This window comes from Macaca thibetana, chromosome 16 (genome assembly GCF_024542745.1).
Source record: "Macaca thibetana thibetana isolate TM-01 chromosome 16, ASM2454274v1, whole genome shotgun sequence".
NCBI classification, from domain to species: Eukaryota; Metazoa; Chordata; class Mammalia; order Primates; family Cercopithecidae; genus Macaca; species Macaca thibetana.
In genome coordinates, this window is record NC_065593.1 from 38,129,586 (window position 1) to 38,150,538 (window position 20,953).

Below are 20,953 nucleotides of genomic sequence, written 5' to 3' on the forward strand. Positions count from 1 at the left end.
AAGAGTTATCTTATATTTATATATGATCATATACATATAATACAAATACATGATATACATACATATATATGTGCGTGTTTCTGGATTCTGTATCCTGTTGCAATTAATCTATTTGTCTGTTGCTATGTCAGTACCACATTCTTTTACTCACTCAAGCTTTATATCTTGTTCCAGATCTAGTAGGGCAATCTTCACTCCTCTTTTAAAAACTTTTCATGATTATTACTACAGATTTAATCTTACTCTGCATGTACATGGCCCTATTCAAAGTGTATTTAATATCACGTGTGTATATAAAAGTAACATGATTTTCTGTCCAAAACCATAATAACAAAGTTATTTTCCATTACCTTATAAAGCTCTAGACCAATGCCAGCTGCCATTTTTCCTCCATAGGACTCTGAGAAAATGTAGAATGGAACTGTCTAGTAAGAAAAGGAATTTATACAGAATTAACAACCGTGATTGCTTTTTGAGTCACGTAAATTAATTTCAAATTTCTACTGCATGTAATGGCCAGAAAAAACAAATCTGCTTTGTCTTCCTCCCCCATCACTCCGATCTGATTATTGCATCTGACTAGAATGCCCATTCCAGGGTCATTCTTTCAAGTTAAATATCAACTTTAAAGATGACAGAAACAAAAATCCACAACCCAAACTTGGAAATAAAAAGGTTTTCTCAGAAATCAGCTAGGCATTAAACTCTGGAGGCAGTTCAGGTTTATGCTGATGGATGTAGAGTTGCTATTGCCAACCCTTTACTTAGCTGTTCCTGAGTCTTTGCTTACCTGGAATTCTTTGTGGCAATCGAAGAAGGTCTTCAGGAGAACCATCATGTCTGAGGCCACCGTAGCTAGGTCCTTGGCATAGGCACCACTACCATTCACGTAACTGAACCCAGTGCCCACAGGATTATCCACAAATAGGAGACTGGCGGCCTGGAGCTATGTGCCACAGAGGAAAATGAAATGTTGCAATCAGTTGTTTGGTCACCAATTATCTTTGGATCATTTTCTACTAGCTCAGCAAAACCCACATAGTGAGGATAACAGTGTGGCGATGATATCCCTGTTGCCAAAAGAGATTTTTAAAAATAAGGGACAGGAACATAGGAAAAAAACAAAACAAAACAAAAAAACAAAACAAAGAAAGCCCCCCCCTCCAACTCCCCCCCAAAAAAAGGGAGAGGCAAGAAGGAAAGATTAACACACACAGGAATCAAATAATCTGGGCTGTTGCTTTTCACACAATACAATGTACTAAATGTAACAAACTAGTGCAGAAAGAGGCATGCAGAGACAGTCTATGCACTAACTCGAAGAAGCCAGAGGACACTCAAAGTCTGGACACACATCAGTTTTCTTGGAAATGCATCCAATTTCCACATTGGCCTGGCTTCTCTGTACACTCCAAGAACATAATTTATTCTAATACCTTTTCCAAAGAGGTTGAGAGTTATAAAATTTACATAAAAAAGATCCTGAATAATGACACAGTCCAGTCATGTCCCTTGCTGATGAGGAAATTAAAGCCCAGAAAGAGCCCCGAATGTGTCTAAGGTCACAAAATTGGACAGGCAGTGGCAGCACCAGGACTGGGACCACGGTCCTCACTCATATGGCCCTTTTAGTTCCAGAAGGCTTGGAGACAAGTTGGGATGGGGGGTGAAGGTAGGGGATGACTCTACAACCACTCCTGGAAGTGAGATTTCTGTTGGAACCAAGTACAGGAGAGGCCCAGGCCAGGAGGACAGCATGTACAAAGACCGTGAGGCAAGAGTAGGAAACCCTTAAGACAGACAAGAAAGTGGCCGGGTGCGGTGGCTCACGCCTGTCATCCCAGCACTTTGGGAGGCCAAGGCGGGCAGATCACGAGGTCAAGAGTTCGAGACCAGCTGACCAACATGGTGAAACCCCGTCTCTACTAAAAGTACAAAAATTAACCGGGTGTGGTGGCGCACGCCTGTAGTCCCAGCTACTTGGGAGGCTGAGGCAGCAGAATCGCTTGAACCTGGGAAGCAGAGGTTGCAGTGAGCCGAGATTGCATCACTGCACTCCAGCCTTGGCGACAGAGGGAGACTCCATCTCAAAAAAAAAAGAAAGACAGACCAGAAAGCTTAGCTCCCAATGTGAGAGGGAGGCTGGAGGAGGAGCACTGAGGAAAGTGGAGAACATTCATAGCAATACGTGCAGCTGGGAGAGCCGGAGCACAGAGAGAGGAATAGCCACAAGCCCTGAGTAAGGCCCACGCTGTGTAGCAGCCCTAGGGCGGGTGCCCAGTTCTGATCATGGGCAGCCTGGGGCGTCAGGGCTAAGCAGGTGGACAGTGGGAGTGACCCAAGGCTGTAAAGGGAGAAGGATACGGGAGTTGACCACAGACCGGTGAGGGAAGGAAGAGATGCTAAGAATGAGGGGGAGGTGTGAGCAGGAGAGCAAGAGAGACATCGAAAGAGGAAGTCAAGATACAAGTAGGAGGAGAGGAGAGAGAAAAGGACTGGGGGCTGTGGCTGGAGGGTGCAACCCTGGTGTCTGAGACTGCAGAGGTGGCCAGCATGGGTAACGCAGGGTCCCAGGTGTCTGCTGTAGTAAGTTTTTGAAGGCAGCTGGAGAGAGGGGTTGTCTTGGAGAAAGCGAGGCAGACTGGGGCAAGATAAGTTGTCCTGAGAAATGGGAGAAGCTGGGCCAGAGAGGAGGCCTGCGGACAAGTGCCCATGGCCTCAGTATTCACAGGAAGAGGAAAGGGATGGTGAGGGATTGCTACATCTGTGGCCCCTCCAAGAGTTGGGCAGGGCCTCTCAGAGGCCACGGGGTAAGGTTTAGCTCAGGACCGTCCTCACTGTACCCAGGTGGTTTTCCGGGGTTTGAGATCACTGTCAAGGGGCCCAATTTCCTCAAAGTTTCCAAATCCAGTGCTGGAACCGCCTGGACCGCCCTGTGGAAGAGAGAAGAAACAAACAAAAATTTTAGTCAAACTTAGTCTTTACAATGAATGACCACATTTGCTATAGATGGTTTATGAGTTAGTGATGGCTGGGTCAATTTGCATAAAAGACACAATTTCTCTGGTGAACCAGGGACTTCCATATGAGGAGCTCCCCTAGTAACTGCTGAGGCTTTTCTCTTTGAAAGGAGCAGAGCTGAGCTAAGAGGTCCTCAGTGGAATGTTCTTGACTCCTGATTTTTTCTTTTCTTTTCTTTTCTTTTAAGACAGGGTCTAACTTTGTTACCTAGGCTGGAGTGCAGTGGTGCAATCTCAGTTCACTGCAGCTTCTACCTCTGGGATTCAAGTGATCCTCCCGCCTCAGCCCCCTCAAGTCGCTGGAACTATAGGCGCAGGCCAACACATCCAGCCCAACTAATTTTTGTGTTTTTTGTAGAGGTGAGGTTTCACCACGTTACCCAGGCTGGTCTCGAACTCCTAGGCTCAAGCAATCCTCCCGCCTCAGCCTCCCTAAGTGCTGGGATTACAGGTGTCAGCCATCATGCCTAGCTGCCTCCTGATTTTCTGAGCTGGAGCCGTGGCCTGCCGCAGGCCTTGCTGACCTGAAGGAGCTCTACCAGGACTAGACACTGGGCCTTCTGACTCTTCCTCCATCACCCCCTCCCCAGGAGATGGGAGACTCTTCAGAATCCCTGTGGATTAATAAAGGACCCAGACTTAGGAGCAGTTTGATCAAGCAGATTCTCTGGATATAATGCAGCAGATTCAAAAGCTCCAGGGCAGGGAGAGTTTGATACTGTGAACGTCCATGGGAGTGGGAAAGGCAGGATTCTGAACCGCAGCTCGGTGCTGGGGGCAGTTCTAAAGGCTCTGAGGGCTTCAGAGAGGAAAGAATCTAAGAGGCAAATAGGACAGGTTGGGTGGGCTTTCTTTTTTTTCTTTTGAGATGGAGTCTCGCTCTGTCGCCCAGGCTGGAGTGCAGCGGCGCGATCTCGGCTCACTGCAAGCTCCGCCTCCCAGGTTCACGCCATTCTCCTGCCTCAGCCTCCCGAGTAGCTGGGACTATAGACGCCCGCCACCATGCCCGGCTAATTTTTTGTATTTTTAGTAGAGATGGGGTTTCACCATGTTAGCCAGGATGGTCTCATCTCCTGACCTCGTGATCTGCCCGCCTCGGCCTCCCAAAGTGCTGGGATTACAGGTGTGAGCCACAGCGCCCGGCCTGGGTGGGCTTTCTAATTGAGACAAGAGGAGGCCCTTTGGGAGGTGGTCAGGGGAAAAGATGGTCAGTGCTTTTTCTGGACAAATCCAGGGGCCAATTGAAGTGGGGAGTCTATGAGGAGGGCCCTGTCAGTTAAGGCAAGGGAAAGGGCTGAGGACCTAGAATAAAAGGATGTGGCCTCTCTGTGCACTAGCAGGATGAGTAGGAAAGGGAGATACGAAAAGACAAAACGGGGGCCAGGCGCAGTGGCTCATGCCTGTAATCCCAGCACTTTGGGAAGCCAAGGCAGGCAGATCACTTGAAGTCAGGAGTTCGAGAGGAGTTCGAGTCCTGCCTGGTCAACACACGAAACCTTGTCTCTACTAAAAATAGAAAATTAGCCAGGTGTGGTGGCAGGCGCCTGTAGTCCCAGCTACTCGGGGGGCTGAGGCACGAGAATCACTTGAGTCCAATAAGAGGAGGCTGCAGTGAGCCGAGATTGCACCACTGCACTCCAGCCTGGGTGACACAGCGAGACCTTGTCTCAAAAAAGAAAAAAAAAAGATGAAAGGGAATAGCTTGGGCAAAACAGAAGCCAGGGCAGTTTGTGTAGTAGGGAAATCTGGAAAAAAAAAAAAAAAAACAAGATAGAGTCAGGGCTAAAGGGCAACTAGCAACAGCAAGAGGGCCCCAAAGGGAAAGACTTTACAACATTAATGTTTTGAACCTGAACCAACCTAACTCTGATAAAATTGGAAGGCTATAAATCCCCCGATCATATGCCCTTTGTATCTTAAGATTTTCTAACACAGCAGTAAAAAGTTCACAAAGCAGATAACGATGTTAACCGCAGTCCCATTCAAAATAACAACAGAAGTAAGGGTGCAACTCCAATGTCCCCCAGTAGGGGAACAGGTTAGGCACCCACAGCACATCTACAGCATGGAATGCTACCCTGCCACTTAGAATCATGAACTCTGAAAAACGATGTGGCAACATTGAAAAATATTCACAATGCAATATGCAATAAATTAAAGCCAGAGATCTACCCTCTAATGAAAGCTGGGTTCCTTTTTCCTCATGGACTTAATTAGGATGAGGTAGGATCAAAGCAAAAGGGGAAAAGCTGGAAATCCTAAGGGTTGGGTCTTTGTGGGAGAAATCTCAGTTCTCCTCTGCTTCTGGTAAGCCATAGAGACAGCAGACGACCTCTCCCTCTCCTCATCCCCCTCTCCTCAAAAGGCAATGAGATGCTGGCTGGAGGAAGCCTCTGTTCTACATGAATATATCCTGTTGTAAAACCCGTTTTTTGTCCAGAACTTTGGGATAGGGTGCCAGCATGGTCTAGGGCTATCCAGAAACTCTGAGACACAGTCAATGTGTCAGTGGACCAAGTGAAATGCTTCAAAGACTTGAAAGTATCCCTAACATAGTTTGCTAACCCACTCAGAAGACGTGACTTCGATTCTCAAAGATTCCCCCCAGAGAAGTCAGCACACATGTCCTCAGCAGGCTGCTAAAATAGATCTTCTTTTCATCTAAATTAGTTATTTCTTCTGTAAGCATAATCTTTTTTCTTCTCTCTTGGGCCTCTGGGTAAGTGGAGAAGAGCAATTTATTCTCTTTGGTAAACTTCAAATAGCATCTCAGCTCGTCGGGTGCAGTGGCTCACGCCTGTAATCCCAACACTTTGGGAGGCCGAGGTGGGCAGATTACCCGAGGTCAGGAGTTCGCGACAAGCCTGGCCAACATGGTGAAACCCCGTCTCTACTAAAACTACAAATAAAAAAATTAGCCGGGTGTGGTGGCACACGCCTGTAATCCCAGCTACTTGGAAGGCTGAGGCAGGAGAACTGCTTGAGCCCAGGAGGTGGAGGTTGCAGTGAGCAGAGATCCTGACACTGCACTCCAGCCTGGCTGACAGAGGGAGACTCTGTCTCAAAAAAAAAAAAAAAAAAAAAGCTTCTCAGCTCAAAGGTCAACTAAATGTTGCAAACCCAATGGCCTCCAGAAGCCCGGCAGAGGCTGTGGAGCAGAGCAAATCAGAGGGTGGCAGAGGGGCACCTTCCTCCAGCAGCTCCCACCCTCTAGGAAAAGGGGCCACCTACACGCAACTTTGGGGACAGTGAGTTCAGGCCCTAAATTACTGTATCTCATGATTTTTGGAAAGAGGAAGCAAATGTCCTCATTTTAAAATGTTAACTAATTTAACAATCCCACTCTGCCATCAACCAAAAGGATAGCTTACAACTTCTGAAATTCAGCGTTTGTTTCAAACTGTTTTCCTAACAGCTCAGAAAGTATCCCTGGGACAAAGGAGAAGCCCCAGCCTCAGCACATCTGCTGTTGTCCGCTTTGTCTCCCCTTTGTAAGCTTTCATTTGGGGGTAAAAAATAAAAGTTCTGCTGATGAACAAAAAGTTTGAAAAACCACCAAAATCCCCCAGATTAGATAGCCAAGGCCCAGAGAAGGAAGTATCTTGCCATGGCTCTAAGTGGCAGGTAGGCACTGAAAACCCAGGGCCTCTGATGGCAGGCCTGAGCTTGTCCACGGCCTGGCTCTCCCTGCCAACTGTGCCGCACCTTTGTCTCCAGCCACCAGAGGTGAGCAGGGCTCCCTGGGCTGAAGCACAAGGGTTCTTCTTCTGCAGCATTATCATATCTGCACCTGGGGCTGAGCCTCAGCTCTGTCCCTCAGAGGTGGCACAAGTGATAATTCCAAAAGAGAAAGGCCCCTCCCTGAAAACTGCTCATTTTCACCCTATCTCACCAGAAAGTCTGCATTGACCATCCTGGCAGGCAAAACCCAGGCGGTGGGAGGCTGCTTATAAATACCAGCATTGTTGGAAGACGTCCCAATAGCATCCTATGGAGGTGAGCACCAGGGTCCCTATTTACTGATGAGGGGCCCAGAGCTCCGGCTGGGCCATGCCCACATTTTCCAGAGGCAAGACCATGTTCCTTAATTCCTCCCTGGTGAGGGGTCTTCCAGGTGGGGGTGGGCCATCTCTGGACACATTTCAAAAATGCCAGAAAAGAGCCTCTGCCTGTCCCTAAAAATCTTTCCACCAGCTCCCTGCCTTCCATCCTACAATCAGAGCTCAAGGTTAAAATGCAAACACACTGAGGGAAAGGGGGAGGGTGCAACAGTCACATGAAGGTGCAGAAGGCTGGTAGCAGTCCCTTCAAAAGATCAGCTTTTCTTGGGGTAAGAAGTTAGGGTCCAGGAAAGGATTGTGGGGAGAGGAAGGCAGGTCAGGCTACCTCAGGTCTTTGCTTTGGAACCTTCCATAAAACTTTCTTTTTTTTTTTTTTTTGTTTTTGAGATAGGGTCTTGCTCTGTCACCCAGGCTGGAGCACAGTGGCACGATCTCAGCTCACTGCTACCTCCGCCTCTCGAGTCCAAGCAATTCTCATGCCTCAACCACCTGAGTAGCTGGGATTATAGGTACCCCAGCTACCATGCCTGGATAATTTTGGTATTAAATATTTTTAGTAAAGACAGGATTTCACTATGTTAGCCAGCCTGGTCTCGAACTCCTGGCCTCATATGATCCACCTGCCTCAGCCTCCCAAAGTGCTAGGATTACAGGCATGAGCCACTGTGCCCGGCTGTAAAACACTTTCTTCCACTATGTTATCAAATGTATCATCAGGAGTTTTCAGTGAGCCTTCTTGCAACCATCTGGAAATATAAAGAGACTCTGACAAAAGGCTAGAATCCCCTCGCCCTCTGATATAGCCTCCTTGGCTATACCATTGCCTCAGCCTGCCTCAGAAGCACGCCGAACTCCCAGGCCACACTGCTGGACCAAACCGGCCCTTCACTGCTGAGACATGAGCCCGAAAAGTAGGCAAAGAGCCACATAGGGGAGACTTGGCCTGGACCTCAGGCCAGGGTGGGAAACTACTTTACCTGAAGCCACATGACCAGGGGCAGTTCTGAGAAGTTCTTGCAGGAGTTGGTGGCATAATAGAGCCACCAGAACATGTAGGCATCCTTGCGGACGGTCACATAATCCCATACTTCCTTGCCCTCCTCTGTGGGCCAGTCAATGACAGCTCCTGAAACAGAAGCTCAATTTCACTTTCCAGAAAAGTGCCTAATGTACAGGTAAATTCCAAGCCTGGCAGAGACAGCCATGCTAGGCTAGAGATGATTTGTTTTACAGTTTGGTAATTTATCCACCCCAATACATTGCAGGAATAATGAAAAAAATCTCGGCTATGAAAAAAGAAACCAAACTTAATAGTGGCATAGGAGGCCAGGGGCTTTCAGTTTTTTCTCTACACCTTTCTGTAATGTTTGGATTTTTAACAATAAATACGAAACACTTTTTTTTCTTTTGTTTTTTGTTGAGACAGAGTCTCGCTCTTATTGCCCAGGCTGGAGTGCAATGGCGCAATCTCGGCTCACCACAACCTCTGCCTTCCGGGTTCGAGCGATTCTCCTGCCTCAGCCTTCCGAGTAGCTGGGATTACAGGCATGTGCCACCACGCCTGGCTAATTTTGTATTTTTTTAGTAGGAACGGGGTTTCTCCATGTTGGTCAGGCTGGTCTCGCGCTCCTGACCTCAGGTGATCTGCCCGCCTAGGCCTCCCAAAGTGCTGGGATTACAGGAAATACTTTTATAATTCTGTAAAAACAAGAGAGATTTATATTTTGAATAAAAAAGTAAAAATCTCAGAATGCAATATACTGGTTTTTATATCGTATTTAATACATGAATAAGATGCCAGTCTTGGTGGCTCACTCCTGTAATCCCAACACTTTGGAAGGCCAAGACAGGCTGATAGCTTACGCACAGGAGTTCGAAACCACTCTAAACAACATAGCAACACCCCATGTCTACAAAAACTACAAAAATTAGCTGGGCGTCATGGCACACGCCTGTGGTCCCAGCTACTCAGGAGACAGAGGTAGGAGAATCGCTTGAGCCCAGTAGGTTGAGGTTGCAGTGAGCTGTGATCACACCAGTGCACCCCCCAGCCTAGGCGATAGAGGGAGACCCTATCTCAAAAAAACAAAAAACCAACCAACCAAGGAAACAAAAAACATGAGTAAAGAAGCATCACAAATTAGTGGAGCTGAGAATATTCAATATACAGTAATGGAGCAACAATTACCTTTTGTGGAGAAAAAAAGAGAAATTTAGGTCCTCTCAATACTATAAACAAAATAAGTTCCATGTGGATCAAGTACTTAAATTTTAAAATTTAAACACTAAAAATAATACAAAAATATAGTTAAATATATTTCTGATATCTGGATGAGGAAAGAATCTAAGCAAACCCCGGAGACTGTACAAAAGAAATATCGATGGAGGTGAGAACAGAAACTTGTTATATTTCTACACAACAAAATTTCTGTACATCAAAAATAAAAAGGCAAACAGCAAAGAGCTACAACAAATACGAAAAAGGGCAATTTTCCTAACTCATGTAGATGATCTTTTTAAACTGAAGGATATATATCTATGTGTGTTTAAATATATGTATCCTATAATCCCCCACTCCAATTTTCCTTACTTAACTTTTCTAGCATCCACAAAATACATATTAGAAAAAAGTAGGCTAAAAACATTTTCTTTGTCACTTTTTGCTAACGTAACAATTTCCAAGTTATAGTATCTTTTTTTTTGTTCCTCAAAAACCACTCTGGGAAAAAAAAAGTAGGGAGGCTGATGTTAAAAGATGATGGGAGGGATCCCCTCGGTGACTGGAGTTTTCTGCCTTCTACTTCCTCCCTTCTCAAATTTCAAGGCCCATTGGTAAGTAAAAGAGCACTGGTCCCAACAGCCAAGAGACAGGAGTAGAGAGGAAGACAATGAGACCACGTCTTGTAAATAAGAAAGAGCCAGGGTGGTGGCCTGTGTCTGTAGTCCCGGCTACCTGGGATGCTGAGGGAGAGAGATCACTTGAGTCAGGCAGTTCCAGACCAGCCTGGGCAACATAGTGAGACCCTGACTCAAAACAAAACAAGAATGGAGATTAAGAAAACCAGAAAGTGTCCTGAGGAGCGAAACAGATGGCTAAAACATTACAGACTTAGCTATAAGGTTCTATATACAAGTAACACACGATTATATTGTCCTTGACAATAATAGATAAGTCTGGGGTCCCTTGAGAATGACAGATAAGGCACAGGTCCCTTTTGACCTAACCCCAGGCACTTCTCCGTTGCCTGGCAGTGACTACTGGTAAAACTGGCAAAGCAACTAATTTTACAAAATCTCCCAGACACTCTGGCCAAAGGGCCAGATGATCCCCATTTTACAAAAGGGAAAACAAAACTGTTCAACAACTTGCCTAAGATCACAAGGCAAGCTTGTGGCCAGTTCCAGTCCTCAGTTCTTGCTTCAGACTAGGAGAGGTTTTGCTGAATGAAGAGTGAAAATCAATTTGCAAGTCATCCTATTTTATTAAACACAAATCTGTTTTTTGCCAAAAAAGATCGCTGTGGGGGAAGATGTTATCTTGTTTGTTTTGATCAAGAGAAGAAAGGGCCTTATCTCAATGAAATGTCCCATTCGTGGTAGGATTTAAGGGTATGTTTGACCGCAGATTTCAGCTCAAAATAAAAAGACCTTATATCCTCATTTAGCAGCCAATCGCGGCCTTTGAATCAGGGAAACCTCATTGACCAGCAGTTTCCCCAAATTATACATTTCTGCACACAGCTTCTATCTAGGCGTAGGAGAGAACGGAAGCACTCAGACCACCCAGAGCCAGAAAACGATAGAAAAAGCACTTTGAATTTGTTAAGGAAAAAAAAAAAAAGAGCGAGATTTAAAAGCAATATAATTACACAAGGTAAGAACCGAGGAAAAGAGATGCGTTTTCAAAAGCACAACCCCACTAACAAACTCTCATGCCTGGGGAAAAAAGAAGCACGGCAGCTGGTTCGCCTCTTGCTTGAACCTACCTGCGCTCAGGCCCAGCAGCAGCGGCAGCAGCAGCAACCACCCTGGGACTGGAGAGCGCCGCAGTGCCAGCTCCATGACGAGTACCGCACGGCAGCATCAGCAACAGGCTGGACCCGGCGCCCCGTCACGTGACGGAGGCGGCCGGGGCGGGGCCGGGCCGGTTGGGTCGGGGGCGGGGCCGGTGGGTCGGGGGCGGGGCCTGAATGGGCCGGGGGGCGGACGCGTCAGCTTCCTGAGACCCGCACGCCCTCTGCCCGGCAAGCCCACCAGGACACCTGCAAATGCGCAGGGGCCGTTCTGTCCACCTGGCCAGGTTCTCTGTCATTTTAGGGAAAGTATTTCGGAAAGGAGATATTTGATGCAGATGTTGGATTTAGGTTGTGTGACCGGATCGAAATACTAAAGGCAATAACCACCGCCCTTTCTACCCCTCCCATCTCTTCCTTCCCTCAGCAAAAGGACTGATGTTTTCCAACACTGCTACATCTGCGAAAAGTCAGATTAAGCCAGCTGGTCGTTGCAAACAGCGGGGTTTCATTTTCAGATATGTATTTTTAAAATTATTTTTCTTTTAAAATTATGTTATAAACGTTTTGGAAATGTGAACAAAAAAGTTAGACATAACTATTGTCGGCATTTGTTTTCCCATAGTCTTTTACATCATTTTTAAAACACTAATAAAGATTTTTATTTCGGTTTTTTCTTTTTTGATAATTTGTCATTAGCATTACTTTGTGTTGTTACATTACCTTCACAACAGTCATTTTAAAGAGAGAATCGAGGATCTGGGGATGGGAAAGGAAGAAAAAGTGGATGACAGATATGTTTTCCTCCGTGTGTGTGTGTGTGTGTGTGTGTGTGTGTGTGTGTCTGTCTGTCTGTCTGTCTGTCTGTCTGAAGGTCATTTTTATGTTAGAGGGTACTGAATAACTCACCTCACAGAGCTAGGAGACAAGCTACAGCAGGGGCTGTAGGAGAGGCTACTTCTAAATACTGTTTCAAACGTACATGTAACAAAGCAAAAAACAAAAATGTGGCCACTTCTCTTTTCCTGCTCCTTTCTCCCTCCCCTCGCCCTTGCCCTGCCATAAATAGAAGTGCTTTTTACTCTGCAGCCATTGTCTGGACAGAGCCCTGACCCCGACCTGCCGGTGAGGTGCCCCTGCGCTGAAAGCTGCGGCAGAGAAAAATATGACGCAGGGTTCTGTCATGCTTTAAGCATGGGATGGTCCCGAATGCATAAAATCCATAATGGCTGGGCAACATATTGAGACCCCCTCTCTACAAAAAATAACAAAAATTAGCTGGTGTGGTGACACGCGCCTGCTATCCGAGCTACTCAGAAGGCTGAGGTGGGAGGATCACTTGAGCCTAAGAGTGCCACATGTAGAAACCAGATTATTGTTATCTTTACAGGTAATGGCAAAATTCCAATCTTCAGGATTGGAGTGGTCTTTAAGAAAAATACTTCCTTGGTTCATTGAAGTTGGAGTTGGGAACTGATGGCATAGGAGCTGCAGCAAAGGCAACAAAAGATAATTGCCAAACTGTGCAGCCCAGGAGAAATGCTGTTTTGCTCCTAGGAGAGGAAAGAAGAGAGAAAGATGAAAAGAAGTGAAGGCTATATATAGAGAAAGATTAGCCAAACAGAGCTGAGGCTGGGAGAAGAGCCAGTGGAAATTTCTCTGATGAGGAGTGGCTATGTAACCCCCCAGTAGGTTCTTTTTGCCTGCTGCCCAGATAGAATCAGCCACTTTATGAAGACAGGAGAATTGCAATGGGGAAACAGTTTAATTCATGCAGAGCTGGCTGAAAGGGAGACTGGAGTTTTATAAATACTCAAATCAGTCTCTGAGGATTTGGGGGCTAGGATTTTTCAAAGATAGTTTAGGGGTAGGGGCAGGCGTGGCTAGGCAATGGGGGCTTGCTGCTGATTGGCTGGGTTGGAGATGAACTCACAGGGAGTTGAAGCTGTCTTCTTGTGCTGATTTGCTTCCAGGTAGGGCTGCAGGAGCAATTGGTAGGTCCAGGTGGAGCCAGGTGTCAGACATGCAAAAAAACCTGAAAAGATATCTCAAAAGGCCAACCTTAGGTTCTACAATAGTGATGGTGTCTGCAGGAGTCATTGGAGAAGTTGCACATTTTGTGACCTCAGGAATAATGGCTGACAATCCTTAGCAGAATTCAGCCTCCTCTATTTTCTTAGCCTGGTGGTCATTTAGCGTAACGTTTGGGGAAGGGCTATTATCATCTAACCTATAACCTAAATGCCTCCCAAAATTAGCTTGGCCCAGAAGTCCAGGAATAATCAAAGGCAGCTTGAAGGCTAAAGGCAAGATGAGAGTTGGTGAGATCAGATCCCTCCCACTGACATAAAGTTCTCACTGATACAATTTATGCAAAGGCTGTCAGCTACAGAACATTTTTTAAAAGTTATGCTTGTGGTTCAATTTGAAATGTATTGCATTTCTACAATGTAAACCTGTCCTCTTGGGGCAGCTAAGAACTATAATAGGACTTGGCTGGGTGCAGTGGCTCACGCCTGTAATCCCAGCACTTTGGGAGGCCAATGAGGGTGGATTGCCTCAGCTCAGGAGTTCCAGACTAGCCTGGGCAACATGGTGAAACCCCATCTCTACTAAAATACAAAAAATTAGCCGGTTGTGGTGGCGTGTGCCTGTATTCCCAGCTATTCGGGAGGCTGAGGCAGGAGAATTGCTTAAACTGGGGAGGTGGATGTTGCAGTGAGCCGAGATCATGCCACTGCACTCCAGCCTGGGCGACAGAGTGAGACTCCACCTCAAAAAAAAAAAAAAAAAAAAAAAAATTTATGTATATATATAAAATAGGGCTACAAGGGAGGCAATAGGACTGGAAGAAAGATACTGGGTACTGAACCTCAAAACTGTTTTTAAAATTGTATGTTTATTCTGAGAGGGGTTTGGGAGGCTAATGGAAATTGGTTGGGAGCTCCTAAAGGCCCATCCATCGAATTCTTGGTGCAGATGCTTGTGGTAAACCTTGGCGTTACGTGACTATCTTCTCACGTGTCTTCACATCATCTTCCCTCTGAGCGTGTCAGTTTCTGTGCACTTGTGTCAGGCAACCTAACCAGAGTGACTCCATCTTGAATAAAGGCCAGAAAAAGCCAAATCTGCTGGGTTATATTCCCAGGGGGTTGGGCACTCTTGGTTACAAGATGTTTATGGTTAAGGGAACTAGTTAATAATGCTAACTAACAGCACTTTCCCAAAACAAACCCCCTTCTCGCCTGGAGACTAGACTGCCCTTGCAGGACTAACAAATTAGCCCCAAGGTTAGAAATTATGGTTTAGGAGTAATGAAGCTGGAGGCTGCAAGATTCTGAGCCTTCCCAAATAGATCCTGGGGATAACATCACTATAGTTAAACCTAAGATCAGTGCTTGAGATATTCTGCAGACCCTGCGCTGGATGGATCAGCTGGCATCACCCAGCTTGATAAATTGGCTCATCTATTCTGGTGGCCCCCACCCAGGAACTGACTCAGCACAGGAGGATAGCTTAGATTCCCTATGATTTCATCTTCGACCTGACCAATCAGCACTCCCGACTCACTGGCACTCCACCCACCAAATCATCCTTAAAATCTCTGGTCCTTGAATGCACAGGAGACTGATTTGATTAATAATAAAACTCCGGTCTCCTGCCCAGCCAGCTCTGCATGAATTACTCTTTCTGTATTGCAATTCCCCTGTCTTCATAAATTGGTTCTGGTCTAGGCGGTGGGCAAGGTGAACCCGCTGGGCAGTTACAGCAGGGGCCACCATGTTCAGCCCCAAAATTCTTTTCTTTTCATTTCCATCCATAAAACTCTACTTGATGTAGAAAACAGGCTCAAAACCAATTCAAAAGCTGGTCAACCCAAATTCAAAGTGGGTATGTGTATGAGCCCTATTGCTTCCCTTGGTAGTACCAGACAAATGGCTTAACAAGTCCAGATAGGAAAACAATAGGCTCGCGATTAACTCAGCCTTTGAGTGCATCCAATCCTGATCTCCATTCTTCCCCAGCAGTGAAAGGGACATGCAATTTTGTGCATGAAACGCCTTCAAGAGGGTCCCTGGGAAATCTCACTGGAAGCTGCTGGGATCCTTCTGAAGATTGTCTCGTTGCAAGCTGCTAACTGCTGAACACAGCACCATCCCTGTCTCTGCTGCCTGGCTTGCCAAATTTTGTTCCCAGACCAGAGTGAGGGTCAGGCTGCTATTTCTCATGGCCCAATAACGAGATCCAGATGAACTGGGGAGAAAGAGAGTTTTTATTTCTGCAACCGATTACAGGGAGAAGGCCTGGAAATTGTCACCAGACCAATTCCAAATTTCAAAGTTTTCCAGAGCTTATATACTTTCTAAGCTATATGTCTACATGTTAAGTGTGCATTCATCTAAAGACAAAAGTGATTAACTACTTTTAATCTATAATTAACGTCTGAGTCCTGAGGACCTTCCTCTGGAGCCTCAGTAAATTTGCTTAATCTAAATGGGTCTAGGTGCTGGGGTGATTACCCTTCTCTTATCTCCTGCTAAATCATGGAGGTTTGGGGAGTTCCTTCAGACCTCCAGTAAACTTGCTTGCGGAGGCCTGGAGAGATTCTTCAGACCCATGATAAAACTTGTTTAATCCTTAATGGGTCCTGTTAAGAATTCCTTCATTATTTTGTCATGCTTTAAGGCCCAGGAAAGGCCTACACAAAACTCTTGGTGGATTTTTTGTTATATCCCAGCCTTTGTGTAAGGGCACTGGCTTTTAATACTTAACCACTCAATCAGTACTGAAACAGTTGTTATGGAGGCCCGCATTAGTGAGACGTGGCCTGCCACACTAGTACTTTAGGAGGCTGAGGCAGGAGGATGGCTTGAGCCCAAGAGTTTGAGACCAGCCTGGGCAACATAGTGAAACCCCAACCCTAACAACAAACAAACAAAAAAAGAGAATTTGCGAAAACCTACAGCTAACATTATACTTAATGGTGAAAGACTGAATGCTTTCCCCCTAAGCTTGGGAATAAGGCAAGAAATGTCTACTGTGAAAGGAAAATACTTTGGGCCCCCAAAATCACTAAGCTAAAGGGAAAATTCAAGTTGGGAACTGCTCAGGGCAAATCTGCCTCCCATTCTATTCAAAGTCACCCCTCTGCTCACGATATAGATACACATTCTGATTGCCTCCTTTGGAAAGGCTTATCAGAAACTCAAAAGAATGCAACCATTTGTCTTTCGCCTACCTGTGACCTGGAAGCCCCCTCCCTGCTTCAAGTTTTCCCCACCCTTCTGTACAGAACCAATGTACTTCTTACATATATTAATTAATGCCTCATGTCTCCTTAAATGCATAAAATGAAGCTGTGCCCCAACTACCTTGGACTCATGTCATCAGGACTGCCTGAGGCTGTGTCACAGGCACCCATCATTAACCTGGGCAAAATAAACTTTCCAGATTAACTGAGATCTGTCTCGAAATTTTCAGGGTTCATATTTTGATAACCACAGAAAAATTCTGAGTGGAGTTGCCCTGACCTTTGACAAATCTCCTATCAGTGCTTGGTACCAGCATGAGCTACCTTTATGGCTCAAACCAATAGGACAATTTGCTGAGGTCTAAGAGCACCCCTCCAGAGAATCCCTAATCTCCCAAAATTTGGTTGAGATCTAAAGTATATTTTGCTGTACAACTACTCTTTTTTTTTTTGTAGTTTTACTTGCTTCCAACACAAGGAAGGCAAGTTTTTTCCTGTTTTCATGACAATGGAAGTCAGGTAACTCCTTTATGGAGTTTGAGCTGTCTTGCAACAGGGAAGGTGAGGTTTTTTTCCTGCTTCTAGAATGGTAGAGAGCAGTCTTTAGCCTGAGACCCATCCCTAGGTAAGTAACTGAATTGGGGTTTGTTTTGGCTAAAGTTAAGATTAACAACCAGCTGGTTTTAGTTTCTCCTTACCATTAGAGCACTCAGTGTTCATATTGTTGGGCTTTTTTTTGTTGTCATTGTTGTTGTTTGTTCCAGTCTTTCCCCCACAGGATTTGACCAACTCCACCTGACTTGGTCCAATCCAAGTGAGAATTCCAAATTGTGGGTAACAAGGCCTCTCTAAATTGGCTAAAATTCCTTGCAGTTGCAAAACAAAAAAAAAAAAAAAAAAAAAAAAACGGGGAAAAAACAGAAACAAAACAAATCAAAACAAAACAAAACATGTGTTTGGTTTCTGTGCTTGCTTTCTGTCTTAAAAAAATTGTCCTTTTGTGGGCCGGGCGTGGTGGCTTATGCCTGTAATTCCAGCACTTTGGGAGGCAAGGTGGGCAGATCATGAGACCAGCCTGGCCAACATGGTGAAACCCCATCTCTACTAAAAATACAAAATTAGCCAGGGGTGGTGGCAAGTGCCTGTAATCGCAGCTACTCCGGAGTCTGAGGTAGGAGAATTGCTTGAACCTGGGAGGAGGTTGCAGTGAGCTGAGATCATGCCACTGTGCTCCAGCCTGGGTGACAGAGTGAGACTAGGTCTCAAAAAAACAAAAAAAAAGTTATAAGAAAAAGAGGAGTTTTTTGTTTTGTTTTGTTTTTGTAAGAAAGCTTAAAGAGAAATAATTTTATATAAGAAAGAATCTTGCATGGTAAATTCAGTCCTAAAATAAAATGACTGGTTGTTTAAAAAGGAGGAATGTTCAGGGTAAACCAGAAAGTCCAAGCATGTCATGAACGGCTGGTGTAAGAAACAATAAGAAGATATATATATATATATATATATATGTGTGTGTGTGTGTGTGTGTGTGTGTGTGTGTGTGTGTATAATCTTTTATATGATCAAGTTGTCATATTAAGTTTTGGTTTGCTTAGAAAAAAATTGAGATAAAAAATTTTTAATTAAGGTTATTACATCCATTTATCTCCCTGTATGTGCTTTTAAAGACCTTGTGACATTGAGTTACAGGGCTTTGACTCCTTGGTATAAAAAAGGACACCAAGTCCTGCTAAATCTTAAACACTGACAGCAATTAATGCCTCATGTTCAGGCCTGGTAGAAGATGCCAATCAAAATAAATTGCATTCCTGAGACAAAGGGCTAGAAATTAAAGCTATTTAACTCTTTCAAGTACCAGTGACAATCGTGAAAGAGGTGAGATTGCATGTGAGATTGCAAGGGCCTATTTTGAGAGATAAAATAAGTTCAGTTTCTCTATAAGTTATCATTAATATCAAAGACACACTGATGCAAACAAGTGTATAAGCCCCTGTGTCAGATTAACAAGGTTTTCCTGAAGTATTAACTGAATCCTCAATAAAGGTTATAAAGGTTATAAAGGCTTATGGAAGTTATATCTTATGGTCAAGATAATAATTTTATAGATTGTTTATAAAATTTTGAAAATCAAATTTAATTGGCTTCATGCTGTCTTTATTAGGGCTTACTGTTTGGAAAACTAAGTCTCCTCTCTCAAACAATGAAGGTTTTCGTCTTGTTAAAAAAAAATCCTTGAGTTATCAGCTTGGTTAAATTAATGACTTATTTTACAATGACCTGGGATCCTATTTTGTGATATCAAGTGTTTTAAACCTTTGATATTTGACAAACTTTCCAAAATCCATTATAAAGTATATCTGTTTCTGACCTAATTAATCCTTTAAGATGTTCCATTCCATAAGTCTAAAATGACATATTTTGGCTTATTTGGTATAAAAATTATACAGGAAGCATTGTCAAATAAGAAATGGTGTTTGGTTTTCTTTGTGTTGTATTTGTATAAATATGTTATTGGTATGTGTTCCAAAATTATGGGAAGCTCCTATAGTTGATATAACTTAGTGTACATTATCAGTCAGGTGACTGATAATGTCAGTCCACACTGTTAGAGCACACCTGGCCTAAAGTTATCTTTTCAACTTTTACTTTAAACAGTGCTAATCCTTTGTGTTGTTTTTCTGAGTCTTAAAATTTTTCTTTTGAGTTGTCAATAGCTTTTAACAATTTAGGGCCAGGCACAGTGGCTCATTCCTGCAATCTCAGCACTTTGCAAGGCCGAGGTGGGTGGTTCACAAGGTCAGGAGTTCGAGACCAGCCTGGCCAACATGGTGAAACCCCATCTGTACTAAAAATACAAAAATTAGCTGGCATGGTGGTGTGTGCCTATAATCCCAGCTATTCAGGAAGCTGAGACAGGATAATTGCTTGAACCCAGGAGGTGGAGGTTGCAGTGAGCTGAGTTCATGCCACTGCACTCCTGCTGGACCACAGAGCAAGACTCCGTCTCATGGAAAAAAAAAAGGCTTATCTGAGATTCCTTCTATGGAACAAAGTTCCATCAAAGCCAATTTAAAAGCCTATGTAAAAAATAATTATTCTTGCTACACTGTTTATAAATAATTAGGCCAAGTATAATAAAGCAAACCAGTCCTACCATAATTTGTCTTCAGTAAAAATACGAAACTGGGGAGAGAAAAATTATGTTTCAAAACTATAGTACACCTGTTGTTACATTCTAGTCTTACGTAATGTTTTTCAATGTTTATTATTTTCTACAGTTTGGACCGAATTCTAATTTTTCTTGTTCAGAAGTCATCAAAATAATGTTCTAAAATATTTTCCCTCTTTTTTTCCCTTTTTTCCTAATTTGGAGTCACTGAAAACTAAGCTATGCTTTCTTAAAGCCCTATGAACTGAAGATAGACAACTTAAACTTCAGAATAACAGCAATCTATTTACATACATAAGCCACTTTCATATCTGCCTACTGATGTATGAACTTCAAAGTAATGTGGTCTATATCAATTTTTCCAGGATTGTTCTTTTGTTTGCTGTTGTTTTTCTCCCTTCCTCCCCCTATTTTTCTCTTCACAGGACATGAGATTTCACAACCTGCTAAAGATGAGCTTTCAGGACCTACTCATCTAGGAATAAACTGTCCCAGCCATGAGAGATCAGACCAAACCTGAGACCAGAGACTCATTTTCTTCTAAAATGCTCTCTCCAAAAGAATTTTAAAAAGAAAAGGTGGGGATTTGTAAAAGGAAAATATTTGGGCCCCCAAAATCACTAAGCTAAAGAGAAAATTCAAGTTGGAAACTACTCAGGACAAATCTGCCTCCCATTCTATTCAAAGTCATCCCTCTGCTCACTGAGATCAATGCATATTCTAATTGTCTCCTTTGGAAAGGCTTATCAGAAACTCAAAAGAATCCAACCATTTGTCTCTCACCTACCTGTGACCTGGAAGCCCCCTCCCTGCTTAGTTGTCCCTGCCTGTCTGGACAGAACCAATGTACTTCTTACATATATTAATTAAAGTCTCATGACTCCCTAGATGTAAAAAATCCAAGGTGTGAAGCCAGGCGCAGTAGCTCACGCCTGTAATCCCAGCACTTTGGAAGGCTGGCGGGGCGGGGCGGGGGGGGTGGATCACAAGGTCAGGAGTTCAAGACCAGCCTTGCCAAGATGGTGAAACCCTGTCTCTACTAAAAATACAAAAATTAGCTGGCGTGGTGGCATGTGCCTGTAGTCCCAGCTACTCCGGAGGCTGAGGCAGAGAATTGTTTGAACCCGGGAAACAGAGTTTGCAGTGACCCAAGATCATGGCACTGCACTCCAGCCTGGGCAACAGAACAAGCCTCTGTCTCAAAAATAATAATAATAATAATCCAAGCTCTATCCTGACCGCTATGGGCACATGTCATCAGGACTTCCTGAGGCTGTGTCACGGGCTTGCATCCTTAACCTTGGCAACATAAACTTTCTAAATTAACTGAGACCTGTCTCAATTTTGGGGGTTCACACTACTTTTATCACTCATATTCAACATAGTACTAGCACTTGTAGTCAGTGCAATAAGGAAAGAATAAAGAAAAGGCATACAGG

At 44.3% G+C, this 20,953-nt stretch overlaps 2 protein-coding genes across 3 annotated transcripts in view; one reads left to right on the forward strand and one right to left on the reverse strand.

The window, feature by feature from the left end:
* Positions 1-11,198, reverse strand: part of SCPEP1 (serine carboxypeptidase 1) — a 29,349-nt gene extending 18,151 nt beyond the window's left edge. Inside the window, exons 1-5 of one of the 2 annotated variants that reach the window (XM_050764729.1) lie at positions 11,068-11,198; positions 8,059-8,207; positions 2,844-2,933; positions 791-946; positions 351-425 (exon numbers count right to left, since the gene is read on the reverse strand). In XM_050764729.1, coding sequence (XP_050620686.1) covers positions 351-425; positions 791-946; positions 2,844-2,933; positions 8,059-8,207; positions 11,068-11,143 — 546 coding nt within the window. In that variant the 5' untranslated portion in view covers positions 11,144-11,198. The other variant, XM_050764730.1, reaches the window with a different exon arrangement.
* Positions 1-20,953, forward strand: part of COIL (coilin) — a 252,232-nt gene that overhangs the window by 202,952 nt on the left and 28,327 nt on the right. The gene's annotated exons all lie outside the window — the stretch shown is intronic.